This window comes from Calonectris borealis, chromosome 15, assembly GCF_964195595.1.
Source record: "Calonectris borealis chromosome 15, bCalBor7.hap1.2, whole genome shotgun sequence".
NCBI classification, from domain to species: Eukaryota; Metazoa; Chordata; class Aves; order Procellariiformes; family Procellariidae; genus Calonectris; species Calonectris borealis.
In genome coordinates this window covers 22,649,199-22,671,549 of record NC_134326.1, presented here as the reverse complement: position 1 = coordinate 22,671,549, position 22,351 = coordinate 22,649,199, and the positions used below count along the sequence as shown (strand labels likewise).

At 43.9% G+C, this 22,351-nt stretch overlaps 1 protein-coding gene across 1 annotated transcript in view; it reads left to right on the top strand.

The window, feature by feature from the left end:
* The window catches only part of ADAMTS2 (ADAM metallopeptidase with thrombospondin type 1 motif 2), a 184,116-nt gene that overhangs the window by 112,455 nt on the left and 49,310 nt on the right, over positions 1-22,351 (top strand). The window contains exon 5 of the mRNA XM_075164857.1: positions 14,858-15,060. Within this exon, the coding sequence (XP_075020958.1) occupies positions 14,858-15,060 (203 nt within the window). The remainder of the gene's footprint in view (positions 1-14,857; positions 15,061-22,351) is intronic.

The following is a 22,351-nucleotide window of genomic DNA, read 5'->3' as shown; positions in this document are numbered from 1 at the left end:
CTGCTCCGGGAGCTGGGCGATGCTTCTTTGTCACTTGGTTCTTTCTCTCTATTCAGTCCCCTGTTCCTCCCAAACCTGTGTTTTCAGACCCCTGCACTTCTGTGCCATCAGTGCCTCTTTTTGCCTCTTTTCTTGCAGTTCTTCACTGGCGTTTCCATCCATGGTCCAGCACTTGGAAGCACATCGAATGTCTCTTCCCAGAGCCCTCCATCGCCACATTCTACGTGTATCTGCCAAAAGAGCAACTCTTCTCCCCAAACCCAAACAACCCTCTTCGCCCTCACACACGCGTTTTGGCGTGAACCCTTTCCTTGCCAGATGGTCATCTACAGAACCCGTTGGAGTTTTGCCATCACTTGTCTTTGGGGAAGGGTGTTGGTGTTCTGGAGGTTATTCTGAGCCGCAAGGAGAAGGTGGACGCGTGGCTCTGTTGAAGTTAAGCCGCTGATGCCAGTGGGGCAGGATATTGCTCACAGGCCACTGGGCATGTTTTTGGCCTTGATGAGATAGGTAACTGTAGGTAATGTCTGCACTGAGCTTGATTCAGGCCTGGAAGACTGGGAAACCAAGAGAGAGGAGCTGCATTTGCAGCTGGATGAGAAAGTACATTTTTTACCCTCTCTTTGCTTTGACTAATGGCAACAGAGGGTTTCTGCAACAGGCGTTGATCTCCCTGGGTGAATTCAGGACGTATCTGCAAGACCACATGCTGTACTCTATAGGATTTTTTTTTTTAATCTTTTCACAAGGAAGTTCAATCGGTTGCCTTAGTTTCTCTGTTGTGAGACTTCAAATGGACCTGAAATTTGTGACGTTAAGGAATAATCCTGGCAGGTTAATGCTTCAGACATTTTGTTCTTTGCTGACTTTCCTCGTACCTTAGGTGATCCAAATACTGATGTTCTCTTTTGTCTCCCAGAGCATTACTTGGCTTTCCAGATGAGTTTTTTAAACATAATTCTAGTGGAATTGTCTGAAAATATTTAGCCCCCTGAACATAAAAACTCCAGTGCGGCGCCCACAGCTACAGCTCGGTCAGAAGAGGTAGCTGAAACTCATCTACAGGCAATGTGTAATGGTTGCTGCACTAATTTCATACTGCGGTTTGACACTCCCGCTTTGTGGTTTCACCTTTAAAAGGTTTTTCCTTTTGCTAGCTGCTTTGCTTCCCTTCTTTTCACATTGTGATTTTTTTTTTCATTGTGGTGTGGGCTTTTTTCCCCCCACAGCTGGCTGCTCAGAATCAGTATTTCCTGATTTTTAGCAAGGTTGAGAAACGTTGCTGAAGACTTAGATAACAATCTCCCATTCAAATGGCCTTTTGGGTCAAGAAGTAGGTAATAGCTTAAAGCTAGACAATCTCTGCAAAAAACAAGCTCTCGGGCTGGAGGGTTGAGGATCTCCCTCATGCTGCCTGGTTGTATCGAATTCCCACAGATTGCAGTCCTTTGGCAAGGCGCAGCCCTTCGGCTCTTTCTGTGAACTGACTCCTTTAACGCACGTTATACTTGAGAGAACTGAGGCATGGACTAACCTTGCAACATTTGCAACTTCACAGGCTAGAGCTGGCTTCCAGCATTGGAAGATAGACACCCCCAGGTGCTTGCATGGTTGCATGTCCTCCTCCCCTCCGCTCTGCTGTAGCCTGAGCTGGTTGGGCGCTTTCTTATTGTGGAATATATGTTCACCGAAATGAAACATAAGTCCTTGCTCCATTATTTTATTTTTTTTTTTACCCCTCAAAAAGCCTGCGGTTCAATTTGAAAATTATTTCAAAACAATCAAAACTTGTTTTTGGTGAACCAGTTATTCAGCAAAATGTAGGAGTTGCCCAGCTGCACTGCAGTATTTCAGACTAAGGCACCTTGGACTAAAACCAAAATGTAAGAAACCTGAATGCTTCAGAAATTTTAGAGAACGTTAGCCAGAAATAGATTGGAAAGAGTGAAAAAGTAGTAAATTAAAATTCTCTGATCCTAAGAGAAGTATAGGAAAGGTCAAATGGAAAACTTTGCACTGAAGGCAGCCTGGAGCTCAGGTGAAGATAAGCTGGAGGACCACGCAATGAGAGCAGCTAGATACCATCAACCCTCTGCTTGCTTCTGCAGCTCAGCGGGACAGTAGCAGCTGTTGATACCATTTTTCTAATCAAGTTGAAACCTGTGAGAACGTGATGGGTATTGATTAGTGTCAGCTTCAATAAATACATGTCCAGCTCCCACACTGCAGAGATCATGTAGAGTCCTGCAAATCCAAAATAATTGTTGGGGACTCGCAGGGGCTTCCAGGGCACCAAAGCCAAGTGGAGTCTTTATTGACTGTGGTACTTTCACGTCTTTTTCTTGCTGCATAATTGAATAGCACTGTTGTCGGACGAGTAAATGCTGTTTTGTCTGACTCTCAAAAACATTACTTTTCAGCACTGATTTATGGTCTCAGACCTGCGTGAACAGATACTATAGGTGGACTGAAGGAGACTGTATGTGGGTACTCGTGTTGCTGAGGAGACAGGTAGGAAGCTATACAATAATCTGTTGAAGAGACCCTGATACCCAACGTGTGCCACCTTCAGCTACCAAAAGATACTACTTTTCCCTCCAGCCTTGCTTCCCCATACTACAAGATGTCACTTTATTTCTTTAAAGTAAGTTCAGTTGGTGTTTAGCTTTGCTGGATTGCTTTGTAGACTTCTCTTCTTTTTGGGATAATGGGAAAATATAAAGAATTTCTCTGTTGAACAACTGAAGGAGTAATATTCTCTTGCTCAGCAAGAACTGAAAGAGATAGAGTCTGTTCTGACTTCAGATGAGGGGACCATGTTACTACTTCTGTTAGCACAGTATGTGTTAATAATTAATATTTTGAGTGCTTTTGTATGATCAGTTTTTTAGTCTAAACATTTAGGTTTTGGAAGAATAAAGAAAATGGGTAGACTCGTGGACAGCTGTTTACCTTTTGGTTCCTAAAATGAAACATAAACTATGGTGTTATAGCCGATGATTTGTGGAAGGTTTTTGTATTTGTTCTATTTCTTCCTATGGTCATTGTTTAACTGATCACAGGCATTTTTAGAATCAAGTAAACTAGGAGTGGCTTGATTAGCCAATTCTTAGCTAGGTAGAAACAGATGATAGAATTCAACTAATCCAAATCCAGTATTTGGATAAAACCCATAACTCATTGCAGAAACTCAGCTCTTCAGTGACTCCGTTTTTACCAGTTTTACACAGAATGTGTTAATTACGGGTAGCCTGTACTACTTATGTCAGCAGAGCTCTCCGTTAACTTCTTGATTACTCTAGCAACTGCTTTGTAAGGCAATTTGAAAGGTTTTTTTGGTGTTGACTTCGACATTTCCCGTTTACTCTGCAGAAGTAACAGGTTGGAGGCTAAATGGTCTTTATACACTGTTCCAGTTCAGGAGGCAGAAACTGCTTGAAGCTTTGGAGCAACTGTCTGGTTTTACCCTTAGCAGCTTCTGTTGTTTCTCTAACAGCCATTGACTTGTCTAGCCTTTTTAGCATCAGTTTGGGTTAGCACCATTTAAAGATAATTTAATTGAATTTTAAAAAATTGAATATCTCAATTTGCTGTTGTTTCTGATAGTTTTCCAATACGTTTGACTCCTTTTAAAAACATTTCCAATAGAAATGGTAGCTAACAAGTGAGTTGTCCACCAGCCCTCCAACCACCATTATACCTTGTTAAAATACAGAGTTCTTTCATTTTACCAATTATTACATGTGTGTGTATCTCTATATATGTCTACATATATATATGTAAAAGGCTTCCCAGCCCTTCTTACTGGGCATTGTGCATTTGCTTTCCAAAGTCTGATTTCATTCCATGTAGTAAGAGCAGAGTAGTCATTAATACCGAAGCAATTTTGTAACACTCTGCAGAGTGAATACAAATGCAATTTCTGACCACTTCAAGCCTTATTTACACAGACAAAGATGATACTGTCTTTAGTTCAGGAGATAAATTCCTTGCTACATAATTCTTGAAAGGCTTTTATTTTGGGGTGCGGTGGGTCTGATTTGTCCCTATAGGAGAGTTCTCAAACGCCTGCCAAGGAGCATTACATCCTACCAGCTACATCTCATTTAGTAGACAAACGACCTCAGTTTGATTAGGCTGGAAGCCAATCTGAAGGACACGTCAGACAGCACTGAGTACAGCTTGCTTATCAATAATATGTGAATGACCCGACAAAAATACAGAGGTCCTGAAATGATGATCGTTCCTTTGGGGGAAGGGGGATAGATCATGGAAAGAGGCAAATGGAAACTCTTTTTAGGCCTGGCACTTGCAGTTAAGTTGGGTGACGTTTTTTATTGGTGATAAAAGATACTGAATTTTCACTGAACTTCACACAGATAAAGAAAGAAAAACCCCGAAAATGTTGAAGGGTTTCATGGCAGTGGGTTTGAAACAAACCATTTCCCTTCTTTCTCTTGAAATGTCTTGTATTTTTGAACGAGTCTCTGAATTGAGACTTGAAGTGCTTGATTTCATATCAAATGAGTAAAACGTGATTTCAGATGAACTGAAATTATTTGTTTGTGTCTTCACTTTAAAAAAAATTCAGTATTCAAGTTCATTTGACCCAAAAGGAATTAAAAATATCTTGGACCTGCCAGAAAACTAAACAACTGCCTGATGACCTGCCTCTAATCCCTCTAAAGCCCAGATATTAATGCTAAATTTATCTTGAAAAAGAAACATTAAAGCCCTGCCCGCGTGCGCTGGGGAGGTGGATTGCCTCGCAAACCTAGGCTCTCATCCCTGCGCTCCCCGAAGCTCGGAGGCTGTTCACAGGCTGCAGCTCTCAGGGCTGGGCAGCGGGAGCTGGGAGCAAGCCCGGGCTTTGCCTTCCCAGGGGCATGGGGAGCTGCACCATGAAGACCGACCACGATTTCTTTTCACTTTCGTCTCTTGCGTTTGTGTTGTTGCGACTTCTGCCTCTTGATTTGCCTTCTCCCCAGAGGGTTTTGGCATCCTTGCGTCCATCCAGCTTCTTTCCTTCCTCCCTTCCTCCCCCCTCTCTCCATCCCTGGTACGTGTTCATGAAGACTGCGGCATTTTGGAAGCATTTCTTCTCAGCCGCCGTCGTCGGGACCCCGACTCCCACCCACGCACGGCAATGGGAAGGGCAGCGTTTAGCAGTTTGCCTTTTGTAGGCAATCTGAATCTGACAGATTCAGAGCTCTGGTACAAATAACAAAAGAAGCCTTTGCCCTTGATTTTGAAACGCCTTGGGAATAAACCCCGTGTGCTTTCACTGGAGCAGACACTGGTTCTCTCTTTCAGGGTTTTTTACTGTCATTTTGAAGTTTAAGAAATTCCTGCGTCCTCCAAGTTAGCTTTGTCTTTCTTACAGTCTCTAATCAATTGCAGCTGGTTTTGTTTTTGCAGAAAGTCCAAGCAGATTTAGCAACAAGGATATTTTCAAAACATAGGTAAAACTATAACTCCTTCTTGCTCTGATTCAAATCCTGCCGTGTAAGTAGCCAAGGCATCGTGCATCGCATTGCCTTTGCTCAGACTGTCCAGATGATAATTTCTTCTTGTGAAACTCAAATTAACTTTTTTTTCTGACTGACTGCTGATTTCTGGCATAATATTCCAAGATGTACAAGGAGTTGGTTGAACTTACAGGTAGTTCAAATTGCATGCATTTTTCACCCTAGAACTTGGAAACTTTCTTCCTATGCTGTTTTTCACAAGGCGAAACCAGCAGACCGTTTACTTTGTCTAATTAAAAGATCATTATGATTATATAGAAGAACAGGGGCTGTTTGCATTGTCATTTGTGTGATACATTATTTACACTGATGAGATTTACACTATATTTGTTATACTTGACATTGAAAACGGTTAATTGGATCATTTGCAACTTTGTGAGACTCTATACCTGACAAAAGAGCTCCTCTTTTAAAAGGATGGGATAATTCCACTTTGAAAAGTTACCAAAAGGCAAGATTTGTTGTTCTGTAGTTACGGCTAAAAAGCGTTGGAAAGATGCATATTTGCTTCAGCTGTTATTTTTCAGTAGTATTTCCAAAGATGTATGGTTATTGTATGTATTTATTTGTCTTTTCTCTGTCTTCTCACCCCCCTGCCCTGGCTAGGAATTTGGCTCTTTTTTTTTCACCTGTGTGTTTTTTAATGTTTGTTTGTTAAACTGTAATTAAACTTAATTTCCCCTTCTTGCAGAATAGTTGGCTTATGGAAAGGCAACTGCCATCCCTTGGAACCTGTTGTCATTCAGGTCCTGTGCCATGATTTGGCATTTCATTCTGTTAAAAATGCAGGTGGGATTGTTAGACATGTCACCTACAAAGCCAGGGGGTCAGCTAGGCAGCTTACTTAATGTGCTAATTTGCTGTAATTTAATCATGCTTGGAATATAGATTGGGCGTTCGAGTATCTCAGTGGCAGACTTGGACTCAAATAACCCATGAACACTTTGTTAAAGCCTGGTCGGGGAAAGTAAGTTGTGGGTCAGATCCCGATCCTTTGCTCAAAGGGGAGCGAGCAGCTCTGCATTTGGGACTTCAGGTGGCATCTCTGGGGCCCGTACAGCTTCACGGAGCTGTGGCTCTACGCCGAGCACCCGCGTGGAGACGTGGCCGAACTCTGCAGTTTAATTAATTATGCATTAGCTGCAAATGAGATTGAGAGTGTTGAGCTCCCTTTGCAGCTCCACATGACTCACGTAAAGCAAAGCCCGCTCTGCACGGGTGCACACGTGCGCTTGAGGGCTTGCGAGGGCGGGAGCCCTGTTCCTGGGGCAGCTGTGGGCTCTCTAAATGGGTGGGATGTGGTAAATCAGGCAACGTGTTTTGCAAGTCACAGGCTCTGCAATACAGGCCAGTTTACAATGACTTGCCAAAATATTTGCAAGATAAGCATTTCCCAGATGCAATCAATTAAGTCAGTGAAACTTAGAGGTTGGCCCATAAATTAATTTTCTAGAGTAGCTTTTTTTGCCCCTTTTTGAGCTTACTTTTAAGCACTGAGTGAGAAACATCTTGCTCATTCATTATCTGGTGCTAAATTGTGAAACCTGTGTTTGCATTAGTGAGGTTGATAGCTGAAAATTTTCCAAAGGATAAGTTTTCTGTTGGAAAAACTTCATGTTCAGTTCTCAAAGAGCTCCATTTCAACCAGGTCACACAGATTGGTTTGCCTGGCTGGTTTGCCATTCCTTTCATTTCCCCTTTTTGACTATTATGTTGTAATATGAAAGTTAGAATTGTAACACAATATGTTTCACCATTTTGCAAAAAAAAAAAAAAAAGTTTTAGCCTGGGGTATTCTATTACCTCGCTCTCACTTAATCTTTTAACAGTGCAATTATCTCTCATCTTTATGTTATTCATTGTGTGACTGTGGCCCTGATGAGATCAATTTAGTTTTCAACTTTTCTTTTTAGTATTGTAATACCTTTTCTCTTTGTTGTGACATGCCAGAAAATATCTCCTTGGCAACATCTAGCTGTGGTTATTCTTAGTGCCTCTCGCCTGGCCATTTGCCACGGTGTCCACCTGGCCATTGTCACTGCGCTAATTGGTTTATCCTTTGGAAAAGACAATTTTTTTTTTCAGTTTTGAAAGTTCTCCTCTATTTTGCCACTTTGGTAGCTTTCAACTTCGTTATTCTTTATAACTCTGATTCAGGCAGGCACTTGAGCATGTCCTGAGATTTAAAGTCACTGTGCTGTTGCATAGGTGACAAGAAAGAAAGGGAACAGTGAATGTGCCCGTGAGTTTGCAAGAATGTGCATTCATTCTGCAAACATGGGACAATTGTTCTGCCCCAAGAAGTTTACAAGAATTGCTCTATAAAGGCCCAAATATACAGTATTTGAAGTACTGTTAAATACTTTGAACTCCTCCTGATTTCAAATGCCATGACCAGATCATTCCAGCAGGAGTTCAGCTGCCCTATCTGGTGGCCTTCTTCAGCTGGAGTCTGAGACTATTCTTGAGAGCCCAACCCAGCTTACCCAGACACCCGTGGCAAACTTCCCCCAGACAGATGAAAGGTGGAGCAGGCTCTGTGTAAAAATGTGATTTGACTAGAAACGGCATTACCGTAAATTAAGAGGCAGGGAGCTCGTAATAAGATCATATGGTTAGCAAGGCATGCAGCCCAAAAGTTTCCTTTTAAATTACTGCTTCGTAGCAGATAAGGGCAGGACAAGAATTCACAACCTCGGTGAGGATGCCTGGTGCATGCCTGGTCTTTAGACTACTAGTGTGGTCTTGCTTTGGGTTTATATAAAAAAGTCTAAGAGGAGGAATTTGAACACACACCCAAAGAGAGTTCTGCTGCAATAATTGCTCTTGGTTAAGGATTTACCAAGTAGCAGCCGCTGTGTTAACCTGTGATTCAAGAAATCGGAAGAATCCCATGAAAACTGAGCTCCCAGTTAAAAGTTGCGTTGAGGCAGTGTCCTCAGGGATGCCTTTTAAACAGGGCTAACTTTGTATCATGTACCCAGTGCATTATGTGTGATTTCTTCTCTTGTTTAGACCATTTGCAATTTGTTTTCAGCTCACGGGACCTCTCTTCCATTTTAATTCACCTTGCTGGATTTACCCAGTTTTCTTACGAATGATCTATAGCAGAAGGGTCCAAATGCAGACTGAAGTATGGGAAAGGGATTTATAAATTATGAAAGACCAATGTAGCTGAGCAGGATGGTTAAGGGGGAGAAGAAAGACAAATAGAGGACATTTGGAAAACAAAACAGAAAGCAAAGAGGAAGGTGAGCAGGGCTGTAAAGCCAGCAGAAATAAGTTTAAAAAAAAAAATTAAAAATCAGAGAAACTATTGATTAGCAAATGAGCAAAACACATGATGATTGTGTGCAACTGGAACGAAAAACAAAACCCCAAACTGAGGAGCTTAAAAATGGGAGAAAAAATTGCCGGGGGATAAAAAGCAAGATTTGTTGACTGTTCATTGTTGCCTCCAACCTCCACGGGTTGGGCTTCAATTTACCATGGAAGACAAATGAGGATTTTGGTAGAACACACAAGCAGGCTGATTGGGGGCTAGTTGGGGAGTCAGTTGGTCACAGAGGACAGACACGACAGAAGCCTACACCATATGAGCGGCAGGGAGCGTTACAGAAAGATGACTGTTGATTTAAGGTGCAATTCCCAAAAGAGCAGTTCGTTGTCAAGCTGTCGAGGGCGTTTGGTACTTTTCCAGAGGTGCAGATGTACTTGAGCAGTGGGAAGCTGAGAGCTAAAGCAAGTCCGCCCTGCCTCCTTCGGCTTCCCTGCCACACAGCCTGTTCCTCCTGCGTTTGCAGCACCAAGGGATGGATGGCCTCACGCCTACGCTGTGATCGCAAGTCCCAGGCTTGGAGTCGCATTGCCACCAGCTGCAGTGCAGCAGAGCAGGGGTGGGTGCCCCGTGCTTCTGCGCCGTCGCAGTGCTGCACACGCAGATATGCTTGCCACCGCAACAGAATGGCTCCAGCTGTGCTTCACTGGTGTTCAGTCTGAGTCACTGGGGTTAAAAAGGAAAAAAAAACAACAACAAAAAAGCTGGTGGTTTGCAGCAAGCCACATGAAGGAATGGGAAACAGGGAGTCCCTTCAGGAGTGTGTCCCAGGAATGGAGATCAGCGGCAAAGCAGCGCGTCAGAAGTGCTGCTCCTTGTGAGGCTGCAGAGGAGGTGCTCAGCAGTCGGCTCAGGTGTTTGTCTGCTCCTGCCGTGACAGACGAAGTGTCCGCAAAAGCAAACAAGCTGCATTTGAAATGGCGGCTGGCCGGTCTGAATGCTGCACACTCGTATTCGAAAAGAAATTCCAGTGAGTTGCTGTGCTGACAAGCCGCAGTGGTGGCTGTGAACGTGATGTGCAGGTCAGTCTCCCAGCTGCCTGTCCTGGTCCCTGCTCTGGGCTTGCCAGAAAGTCCCCTTCCCCTACCTGAAAGAGGAGGTGAAAAATCAGAAACTGCTTTATTAAGACAATGTTGCTCCTGTGAGATTGGGGAACCCTAAAGCTGGTACTACTAAAGTGCAGTAGCTTCATAAGGGACTCTTTAAGAGCTGTAGGTGCAGCCAGATTTCCCTGAGCCTTTTTGAAAGGGATCATGAAAAAAACAAAACAAGATCACAAGCCAGCAACTGTGCTTTTGGTGGATGTCCTAAAGGGAGTGACAGAAAACACAGGGAGAGGCGGTTTTCGTGGCAGGCAGCGTGTTCATGCTTCAGTAACTCACAGCATCTGTTTGAGCTTTGCCTGCCACGATGGGTAAGGCAGAACCAGGAGATGTCATGTAATTAGGTTTCTGTAAAGCACATGGTATCAAAGATTAATGAGCAAGGCAAAATTTCCCAGAAAATAAGGTGTTGTCAAACATCCCAAACTGTCACAGATGGAGAATTCTTCTGAAGACCTGCAAAGACAAAGCTGATGCTGGTGTCAATGTGAATTTTCCCTGTCCTAGAGGTGGGGATCGGAGCCAGGCTGCACGGTGCTGCCACGGTACTGGGTGTTCAGACCTCTAGTCCTGGCGAACGTGGAAGCTCAGGTAGAGCCCAGGTACAAAAAGTAAAATAGCAGATTGAAAAGTGGAACAGTTCAGGTAACAGATTGGGATATTGCACATTGCTCGGGAGAAGGGAGCAGAGGAGAGGGATCTTGTATGACGTTTAATGCTGTAAGCAGTTTGCACCGGCACGGTATAAAGACCTGTCCTCTTTAGGTTTCGATGTACTCTACATATATTACTGCATCATTGGGGCTGTCACAGCTGGGGACATTGTCTGGTTCTTGAGTCAGCAAACGACTGGGACTTTGCTGCCTGGGAGCAGTTAGGATCACTTGCCTGCATTAACTGCAAACAAAAATGGAGGACACGCACAAAAACCCCAGGCTGCAGCATCAAGCGGGATGGTGCACACGCTTTTCCCTCAGCAGTTTTGCTGCCCAGCTCTCGGCTGCCTTCTGCATCTCCCAGCACGGCGGGGAAAGTCTGTGTCAGAGGCAGGGCCACAAATCAGGCTGCCTGGCTCCTGATTTTATGCTTAAGCCAGAAGCACAAGTTTCCCTTCTATCGACAACTTGGGCACTTTTTACTCCTCCACTGGAAGACGGTCTGCAGCGTTAGGAGAAAATCACTGAAATATCACTGAGTTTTTAGCTGGCTTTAGAAAAAAGAGCTTTTTTGAGAGATTTTTGGGAGAACTGTTACAGTGCTGCTGTCCTTTTGATTTATTCTGGATGAGCAGCACAAGAGAAAAATACAGCCTTGTCTCTCAGTGGTTAATTTTCACAAATGTGAATTTTTCCTAGCGGGAGCAAGGAGAGGGTTTCAGCACAGGCTGTTGTTAGCCCCTGCAAATGCCAAGTGTCTGCTCTTGGGAGATGGAGAACAAAGTTGGCACCAGTAGTTAGTGGCTGATGCACTGATTTGGCAAAAGCTGCTGAAAATGAACATCTGATGCAGAGGTCTTGGGACGATTTAGTAAAACACTGCAGTTTGAGATGACTTCTGGGATGTTATTGTGCAAAGTGCAGGGGTGATCAGAAGGAGGGTAATGTGGAACATGTGAAGGAGGAGTTTGGTGTCTAATTTAGTTCTTCGGGTTTTTATCTTGAGCTTTTCTAGCATATTGTTAGCAGTACAATGACACAACAAAGTTACTGATGTCAGCTAAGGGAAGTTGCGATGCCAAAAGATGACAAATTTCTCATTTACTGCAGGTGCAACTTTATTTCACTTCCTCTTTGGTAAGGTACAGGTATTAATTTCATTTGGATGCCACTGTCATTTAGGAGCAAATCCAACATGGGAATAACACAGCACGGGCCAGCAAATCCAACAATTCGTCATCCAAGAGACTGAGAGGCAGAGCAGCACCGCAGGAGGAGCCGTGCGATGTGCGGTCAGGCCGTGTGTGGAGGCATCCCTGCCGGTCCCGGGAGAGCCTCCCGGGAAAGGACACTTGGTGGGAAGTTGGGATAGGAGTCGAAAATCTTGCAGCTACTGTTGTAAATGTTTTGAGCTGTGCTGCTGGTCTTGGGCTGATTCCAGCGCCAGCTGGAGCCGGTGCGGCTCGCTCTCTGCTGGGAAGCACGTCCGGTCGGTGCCTCAGAGGGACCCCTGCCCACCGGGCATGTTGTCTTGAGGGGCTGACACCTGAGGGGTGAAGGTAAATGTGGCTGTGGGGAAGTTTTGCGTGCCAAGCAAAATTTAAAGTAGTTGGTTGGCACCCAGTGGCAGTGAGGTGACTCCCAGGGAACCTCCTGATAACTTTTATCAGGAGCTGGCGGGACCGTAAGGGTTATGGTGTGACAGTGATGAAGTGCGGAGCGGAGAGGGAGGACAGGCAGTTTTCACTGCAGGATGGTAAATGCAGGACGGTAGGACCACATTTTGCCTCTGGCTGATTTATTCACAGCAGGAATAAAGATACCGTAATAGGAGTTAGTTTGACTTTGACACATAGGGAAAGAAATGAAAGCACAAAAGCTCTGGATACCTTGACAGCCGACCGTCCACCCAAATACAGCAGAGCTGCCCGCCTGCAGCCGCAGCGCAGGGCTCAGGTTCTCCCTGCCCGCCAGCACCGCTGTTCTGCAATAGCAGGTCTGATAGCTTTGGCCTTGCTGCTGATTACTGTAGTTTTTTGTGAGCAGCAGAGAGGGGACACGACCTGCAGCCCCTGCCAGCCTAGTTGCGCTTTTCTAGAGAGCTTTTAAGATTTATGGTCAAATTTTACAGTAACTGTGATTTGCCTTATAGATCATGAATGTATGCTTGCCCACGATCCCGTAGTGACCCCCCGAGACCTGTGATAGCTAGGTGATTACTTCTGGGCGCTAGCAAGGATTGACACTGAAGTTTTGCTGGTGGAGTAAGGCAGGAGGGCTGGCGCTGGCTGCTTGGCAGGTTTGGAGCCCTGGTAAAGAGCCGTCTCCATTGCTGCAGGGCCAGACCCGCTCCCCCTCCGCAGTCAACCTGGGAGTGACAGCTGGGCTCGGCGTGAAGAGTGAATTTTCATGCTGAGGCATGGATTCTGACCAGACTAATTTTAAAAACTTGCGGCCCCGGGAGCAGAAGCTGCTGGGAGCCTTGAGGCTGGCAATGAGAACATGGTGGTTATGCTTATTAGCCGCTGCCCTCCCTTATTAAATGCTGCCCTCCCAGGAGAAGGACATTGTGGCTCCAGGGGGATGTAGGACCACCGCGTGGGGCTTTCTCTGTCTGGTGAGCCGGAGGGCTCTGCCAGTGCAGTGCGGTGGCCTGCGGCGGCGGGTCTCGTGGCAAGCGCGTCTCTGAAGCTTGGTGGAGAAATGGGAAGAAGCTGCCCAGGCAAACGTCTCTTTCGGGGACCGTCCTTTGACGGGCGGTCTCTTCTAGGAGGCACAGAGGCAAGCACCTGGCCACGCAGGGCACAGCCTGAGGCACGGGGCGGTCAGGAGCGCTGCGGCGGGGGCCGGGGAGGCCGGGGGTGCGTCCCTCGGGCAGCCGGAGGCTGTACAGGTCGGCACGTCGCTGTCAGCGCGGCGGGGAGCGGCGGGGGGCTCTGCCCGGGCTGCGCATTGCCCAGGACCTGCTGAAGCAGCAGCCCGAGGCAGTGGTCTTAAGGCAAGAGCACAGACGTTCTTGTAATGAGCCCAGTGGTCCGGGGACTCATTCATCCCTGCCCAAGCAGCCAGTTTTGTGTGAAAACTTCAATAACTGAAGATGGAGAACCCGCTTTGTAACGTTTCCAAGAGTTGTTTCTTATTTCTGCTTTGAAGGTGATGGCTTTAGCTTCCTCCCTTTGTGCTCTATTATGTTTCTGTGAACTAAGCACTGGGAGCCTTTCATCAATCCACCGCGCTCTCGCTGCCTTTCTTCGCTTCTCTGAGCAAGTCTTTTCCTGTCATTCTCTGAAATCAAGAGGTTCTCGGTGGGGCTTCCAGGGCTCTTGTAATGCAAATGATAATAATGATATTAATGCTCATCATTGTTGTTCTATAGGGTGAAATGTCAACATTCCATATTTTTATGTTAATTTTTAGTAGGTAGGTGCCACATTAACTGTATCCCGTCCTGTCAGAGAACATGCTTTTCATATCACAGGGATGATTAGAAATCGTTAGTAATAAAGGTGGCTACTATTGTGCCTGATGGATTGGTCTTTGACACACAATAACGCAGAGTGACGTGGCAAATTGGGAATGAAGGACGAAAAGCTGAATGTAGCTATAAATTAATCAATTTCATATCTAAAATGTGTTCCTGAGTTGTAACGATAAAGGGGATCCATGTCGCTACTGTTGAATTGCATGTGTGTATCTAGGAAAGGCGCCAATGTGTTGAAGCGGGAGGGATTGGTTTGTTACTACCTGCCTGGATAGAAAAAGGCTGTATTGGCAACTGCGCTTGCCTTGAAATAGGATTCTGTGGGCAGTAAGATCAGATTTTGAAGTATGGTGTCTATCTTTGATTGTTCTGAAATGGAGGATATCCTTGGTAGCACAAGACCCCTGAACGGTGTATTTTGTTACAAGTACTTTTAAGCAACAAGTATTTTACTGCAAACAGCTCCATTCTTCTCATCAAGACATTGGTATGACTTGCTCTCCTTTTGGCCTTGCATTTATTACGCAATATTACTTTGTAGAAAGTATTGCTTTTACTTTGCAAAGTAAAAATCTTTTGGGTCAGATATCTCTCTCATTTAGGTCATTTTTAATTGACATTAAATGAAACTAATGCTGTTATATAACACACAGAACATAACAAACGCTGCTACTTCAAATTTATACCAGCTTAGCTGAGACCTGAGGCTGAACCTGTCCTGGTTGATAACTCATTTGTCTGTTTGATTTCAGCGGCTAACCTCACTAATTTGGATAGTCTCGACAGCGCGTTGAGCTTTATTGAAGACCGGGTGCATAGATCGAGGCAGCGCTATCGAAGGCATGCGACGGAAGATGATTACAACATTGAAGTCCTTCTGGGGGTAGATGACTCAGTTGTTCAATTCCATGGGAAAGAACATGTTCAGAAGTACCTGCTGACCCTGATGAATATTGTGAGTACAACCCCGCTAACTGCGCTGTGGGAAGGCACTGAAGGGACAGTGAGTGTAGGTTGGTTTAGCCATTTGAATAAGACATAACAGGTTTTTCTCATGGCAAGAGATAAAATAACTCCAGGAGGAAAATCCAGGCCACTTTCAGAAAAGCCAAAAGAAGGAAAAGAAGAAAAAGGGGCCAAGGAAGAAGCTGACTGTGGGACTCTTGAAATGTTCAAAGTCCTGCTTATGTGCTTTGGTGGATGGGAGCAGAGGGTCAGGGGCTCAGGTTCTTGGAAGTCATTATGTTTTAGCAGTATATTCCCTTAACCTAAGCTCCCTGCTGAAAAACATGGTTTGGAGAACTGTCTTCAAATAAGGTTCTATTAGCAACTTCGATTGGCTTATACATTTTTAAAACTACTCAGTTAAATTCTTTGATTCCTCAACAACCACTTGGGGTCCCAGGCCACCTAACTACTCCTTGTTCACCCAGCAGTAAAATGTTATGCAGTATATCACTGAACTTTCTCAAATTGATTTAGTATTTACTCCATGACTGACATCTTTAGATTTCCTTAGTTAAATATTTAATCTTCAGAATCTGAAGATTACAGTCTGTGCAATAGACTATATAGTGTAGTAGTGATGAAAGGAGACACTAGAGAATATTGTATTTGAAAGAACCTTTTTTTCTTTCTAAATATCAGTGCAGCAGACACAGCAGCTCTCTAGTACCCCGGCCAATAAGCAAGGACTCTATTTTGTGGGAAAAGTATCAAGTTTTGAAAAATCATCTCTATTATAGATCAAAATCAAAATATGTTTTATTTTTCTGGCCAAAAAATGGAAGTGAGTGGTAGCCCTCTTCATAGGCAACTCATTCGGGGATGACTTTCTTCCTTCTCATTCTCATCTGGAACAGGAGTCTCTTCTCAATAAAAGAGACATCTGTAAAAACTTTAGGTTCAGTGAATGTGTCTTCTTAGTGAAATATTGTTGAGTAAAAAATTGTAGGTCTGCTCTGTTTTTGACAAATAGAGTATGACTGCTGAAGTTTACAGTAATGTCAAGAGGATGAGCGTCTGTAGGTGACTTTTTGGCATTACAAACCATAGAGGCAGATATACGGACAGGAATCCTGGCTATTAGGTACATCTGCCTGGGATGTATTTTTTCCAAGATATATTTTTTTAATTATGAAGCTTGTTTTTTTCTTTCTTTATTACCTTCTTTTAACAATGGGTAGAATGTCACTGTTTTTCACTTTAAATGAGAGGTGGAACAATTTAAGAAAATCCCTTGTGTGATATAAATTCAGTTGCACTGACTTTTTATAAGAGTATTGTAAGTAGTTAAAATCCTGCACTAACATTAGAGTTCTGGGGTACTTAGTGTCTGCTCTGATGGCTGTAAATACATATATTCTAACAGAAATGACATAGTGAATTTCATTTATTTGTGTGGTTTGTTTCCTCTGAGGCTTAAAACAAAGTCTACAGTGAAACAGATGGTTTTATGCATCTCTAAATTAACAAGCCAAACAGGCCAAACCAGGAATGTGGCAAACAGGCTGAAATAGATTAAACAGGACTCTTTACTTATCATGTCACTTAAATCTATTTTTAAGAATTAAAATATACAGTAATGGTAAAGAAGCCATAAATGTTCAGCTCTGGAATATACTTCTTCCTAATTTTAGCAAACCATCCAACACACAAATTGTAAGAAATAACAACTCTTAAGCATGCTGTCTCTGCAAGTGGTTTAGAAAGTGCAGCCTGTGTAACCGTACCCACAGGGCTGTAGCAGCTCTTGGCATAGGCAGTAGTTGTTCTGTTGGGAGATCTGCGGTAGAAACATGTCTTTTGGGGACCGAGGACGTGTCCCTTGCCCTGTGTCCAAACACAAGGAGCTGTCTGAAATCCACACGGCCTCTCGAGGAGGCTCTGGATAGTCTGCAGCAGTCATCAGTGTTGTCCTGCTCTTTTCTCCTTTGAGCCTCAGCCGGTTTCTAGAGTCTGTATTTTAGCAGAGGGGTGGGTGATGGTAACCGCTTCTGTTCCCAGCTGTGCAAGCGTTGCTCCAGTATAGAGGGGCAAGAGGGGTTTGTTGCTGCAGATACCAGGCGATGCTGGGGACCCGTATTGTGTCAAGGGACCCGTATCGTGTCGAGGGACATCTCAAGCAGAACTTCTCCTTCCCCTCGGCAGCGTAACTCCAGCTGGCAGCTCTCCAGCGCTCGCCCTCGTTGCAGGTGGGTGCAAGGCCTATTTCTGTGTAGACCATTGCTTTGGTCTCCTTTGCTGAAGTTCACACAGTGACTCCCCTGTTGTCCTCTCTTCTACCTCCTTGAGTAGTTGCAAGGGTTTTTTTGTAGAAAATGGGCCCAATGTAGAAAGCCTTGGGGTCTCTAGCTGTTAGGGTTACATGTAGGCAGTATGTTTCTAATGAGTTGCGTAGGTCCAAGGGTAGCTGAAAAAGAACAGACAGCTACAAAAAATTCCAGCTGTCTTTTTAAATCTGGTGGCAGATCCTACCATAACCATCAGATTGTGTGTAGCCTGCTGGTTTTATGGATGTAATCAATTAGCTTCGTTACAGTAACAAGGCATTAAGCATAAAATCAATTAGCTTTTTACGGTAACAAGGTAGTAAGCATAAAATCAAAGAATGCATAGTAAGCAGATAAAATAATAGTGGAAGTATTTACTGGAGGGTGATCAAATAGTTGAATTTCTGTGGTTCCAAAAATGAAATAAATCCCAGGTGAATCCTCCCTTATGCCCAAGCTATGGAGGCCTGAAGCAGCTCCCCGATGGCTGCTTCTCCCCACTTCGCTCGATTTCACTGTGTGTGATGGCGTGAGCAGTTGTCCTTAATTAACTTTTCCCAGGGATCTTGGGTGGAACCCTACCACCAACCCAATCAAAACAATATTTTTTTTTCAAGCCCAGTGCAATGACTTATTCAGTAAATCTGTTTTGTGCTGCTTGAGTGATGTGTTACAGTCCACACCTAAAAGCCATAAAGAGAAAAAACGGGCCGGCTGCCCTGGCTATCTTGAATAGCTGTGCTAATATTTATCCCAAAGTTTGCAAATGAAGTCAGTCCCAAACGAATGGTGATAGACGCCAGAGGATTTTTAACGCTTTGGGCTGCAGCCATGTATCGCCTGACTGTACGCCAGCCGTTTCACCGCAGTGAGCTCGGCCTCTTGCCACCCCCTTTTCATCCTCCAGTCATTTCCTCATACAAAAACTCTGGTTTCTCTTGACATCCTCTCTTTTCTCTGCTCGGCACCATCGGGACATTCAGTCCATCTTTGGAAAATATGCCATTGTTTTCTCTTTAGAGACCCTCGGCTGCCTCTTGCTTGCACCATTTTCTTTCGTACGTCATGCTGTGTTTTTTCCTGGGAAGGATATTAGCTTGCACAGTCCTCTGCATTTCCAAGCGTGAGCCCACACATTGCACAAATTAACTTTGTATTTATAGCATGCAGGAGCATTGCAACAAGAGAGATTTGGGCGGTATCTTGCAGCTCTGTAGTTTACTTAAGAACGTGGAAGGTAGTTTAATTTCAGCAAGAAGACGGCTAAAAATCCCAGGGATTTTATTTGCTCGTGCAAGTGTTTGGAAATATTAGAAAAGCGCAAGGCTAGAAGGGGCGTTGGAGAATTATCTTGTTCCGTGGGAAACAAAAGGGTTTCACTGCAGGACGCTTTGGGAGGAGGAGCAGGGTGCTGAATGGGCGTTTCTGAGCTGAAGTGGGTATTGGGGGTAGCCAGCCCTGGGGCTGAAATTCTCTGATCGTTTCATAACCTTCTTTAAAAGGATTTAACCAGTTGTCAGGATTAAGGAGGCCTTTTGCCACCTGCTGTGGAAGAGCAGCAGACCTGAGACACACCAGTACACTTACCTGGCTGGGCCTGCAGTATTGATTAGGGTGAATATTTCAGCCTCTCCAGTCCTGTGTTTAGGGTCACATCCAGGATGGATATCTTCAAAACAGACTTCTTAAAGAGGCAGAGGTGTGATCTTACAATATTTCGGCCATTCCAAATAGCAAAGTCTCATGAAATAACCTCAACTGCAAATGGTTTTGAATGTATTGGCTCCATCTGTCTTGACTTCAAGTCTTCAACTTTCATGCCCCTCTTCAAATTGTGGGTTTTTTCCCAGTGAGGCCGCTGTTTTGCCTTTTTCTTTGTCTTTCTTCCTTCACAATATTCCTCAATTCCTCAACTACCTCATTTTCTAATGCTGGCAGTTGTCATCCTTGTATATTTTTTGGAAGAATTTGTCTACAAAGTATGTACATTTTTTGATTTTTGGACAATTTCCAGCGGCAAAAAAAATCTTTAATTTCCTTTCCATTCCTTTACCGTAAAAGATGTGGTATTGCAATATTTAGAGGTTAGCCTCTGTTACATCCGTGTAATGGATATACAGCCAAAATGTTTGCGATGCTAAAACCCACCTCCTCAAAGTAGATAGGAGCCTAACTGCCATTATTTCAAAGGGACATAGACCCTAAATAGGATTTATGGCTCACTCTGGGCTAGATTTACCTGAGTATTTAGCCATTTACCTGCCTTTGAAATCAGTGAGAATCAGTTTTAAAAATTAGCCTACGGGATTATGTCTCTCCCAGACTTTAAGTGAAACTTCAGCTCCAGAACAAATACATTAAACAACTTTTCATTTGAATAACTGATATCAATGGGAGTTGTGCAGCTGGGGGCTTTGGAAAGTCCCCGGAGTCTTTCACCTGCATCATTTAGCACTACACAGGTCTTTGAAATTGTGGCCCTGAGGCACTGTTGAATATGTTATCCGTCCTCTTTAATAGGATGTACATGATACTACTATTATAGATGAGATTTCTGCTTTCGTATCTCTGGCTGATGAGGGATGAAGATTTGCTGGTACAGAAGACCAAGTCCCTAATGAGAGGAAAGGGCAGAAATGCCATTGGTTTCTAACTGGCAGTTGGATGAAAACCTGAAAGCATGTCTAACTCAAGCTGTTAAAAAGAAAGTGATGACTGAATACTTTGAAATAATCGTGCACCCTGTATTCAGAATCGTGCTTTTTAAACTAAAAAGCGTTTTTTTAGACAGGAAGGATATTTCAGTAATACAGAATTTACTGGATTTTTAAAAATTAAACAATTCATAAGCACCAATACTCATTATTTCAAATCAGTTTATTTCAATATGTACACTTCAGATCTAAGAAGTTCCACAAATAACAAATGCAAGTCCAGCTCTACTCATCTGAGGGACTTCAGCTGTCAAGAGTTGAATTACAGCTTGTTCAAAAATTTAAATATATGTATGTGAGTTAACTCCATGTTTAGACTGTTAATTATAAACCAGTAGCTGTGACTAATGAGAAGAACAGTTTCTGAAGAGGCCTCATGAGATTATTTTTGTTCATTACCTTGATTGCCACACCGCAGTGAAGCCGCACTTGTGATTGGGCGTTCAGGAGGTCCCGCGGGAAATACCCTCTCTAAACAACTCCAGGTTTCACTCATTTTCACAGGGGTATCATCTCCAGTGTCAATTAGGTGAGCATTGCTCGTTATTATCAACTGGAATGTGCCTTGCTGCCCTGTTGGACGTAGCACAGAGCGTCGCACAGGTTTTGGTACCATTCTTGAGGTAAAGGATAGTTAAAAGATAGATTTTTCCTTTACTCCGAATACCAACATGAACTTTAGCCGTAAAGGTTGCAGTCAGGAACTTTTGAGTTGTGACAGTGTGGTTTGTGTGATGGAATATGGATAATTAGTATCAGCTTTCAAATTTTGGATGCTTTTCTTAACCAAACCACAGATTTGAAGAGGTCACCATATTTATTGCATTGACACCATACCCCTATCCCGTGTAGTAACATAATAAATGAATCTCCTTAATTATTTTATGATACTGTGATTTTATTAAAGTGATCTTGAGACAGCAATTCAGAAAAATACTGAGTCTTTTGGTGCAAAGGTAATTTACAGTGTTTAGAGAAACTTCTCAGAGCAGTGGTTTGTGAGCAGGAATGAGGGGTTCCAAGAGCCAGAGGGAGGAACTAAGAAAAATAAATTAGTCATGAAGTCAGAAAACAAAGTCTATGACCTTTCTAAAGCCAATGTTACAGTTGAAGATGAGATGGAGACCCGTAACACGAAGCTACCTACTGCCCTGCCAACACATCTGCTCGGGGGAATGTTTTTCATTTTGATCAGAAGCAGCTAACTTGGACTTGGTAACATCTACTGACTCTCACACCAGGGAAGGTAAATCAGGACTCAGACTCATATTTGCATACAAAATGCCAGATTCTTATCTCCGTTTTGCAATGTACACTGCCAAGCTCTTCTAAAACTGCCTGTTGCCTGTGGTTTTGAGCAGAATGATAGATGTTTTCCAAATCTGAGATCACAGTTTGACCTTTAAGTTTCATGCGTGTTGTGTGCTTTCATTATTCTTTTTACCTTGTGACGCTCAACAAAGATTTCAGAAAAAAGGAGTTCCTCTCTGAGGAAATGAGGAAATGCCTTGTAAGGACTAGAAATGGAGACCAGGAGCCCTGGGTTTTGCCTGGTGACTTTCTATGTGACCATAGTTTATCCACCCGAGGAACTGATGTAATGTTATTCCTGTGGGATTAAGATGAAGCTTTGGGAAGGTTAGAAATGTTAGTCTGGGATCTTCAAAAGCATAAAGGAGGTGATGAAAACTGAAGAGGATAGTGGTGTTTGAAAGGGGAACACAGAAAAATAAAGTGAGAGGGGAACGCTTTTGGGAGGGTCAGATTACAAAAGTTTGTGCTCAGTATCCACCATGACATTTCTGGTTCCTATTCTGTAATTCAAAACAGCCGTTTCTTACAGAAATAGACAATCACTGGATGCCCACCAGGCACCGAGGCTTTGCTGCAGATAATTATGATCTGATGAATGAGCTGCATCTCGGGCTGGGCTCAAACAATGGCTTGCCAGGAGCTCTGCCATCCCGTGGGGAAGGCGCTGATGCTCTCCAGCTCCTCCACTATCGCTCTGGCAGAGATCCACACACGGTCCCCGCTCTGCCCGAGAGCACGTAGCCATCGGTGGTTTCTGCAACAGTAGTTGCGTAAGGATGTTGGGTGATCAAAGAGTAGACTAATTGGGTTGGATGGATCAGCAATTTGTGGTGGCTGCAAAGCCAGATGCATAAACTGCATCTTGCATTGTGCCCTCTCCAAATGGCTGGATATGCCCTCTGATGGCCGCTGTAGCTGGGTCAGATCCGCTTGAGGTTGACGGTAG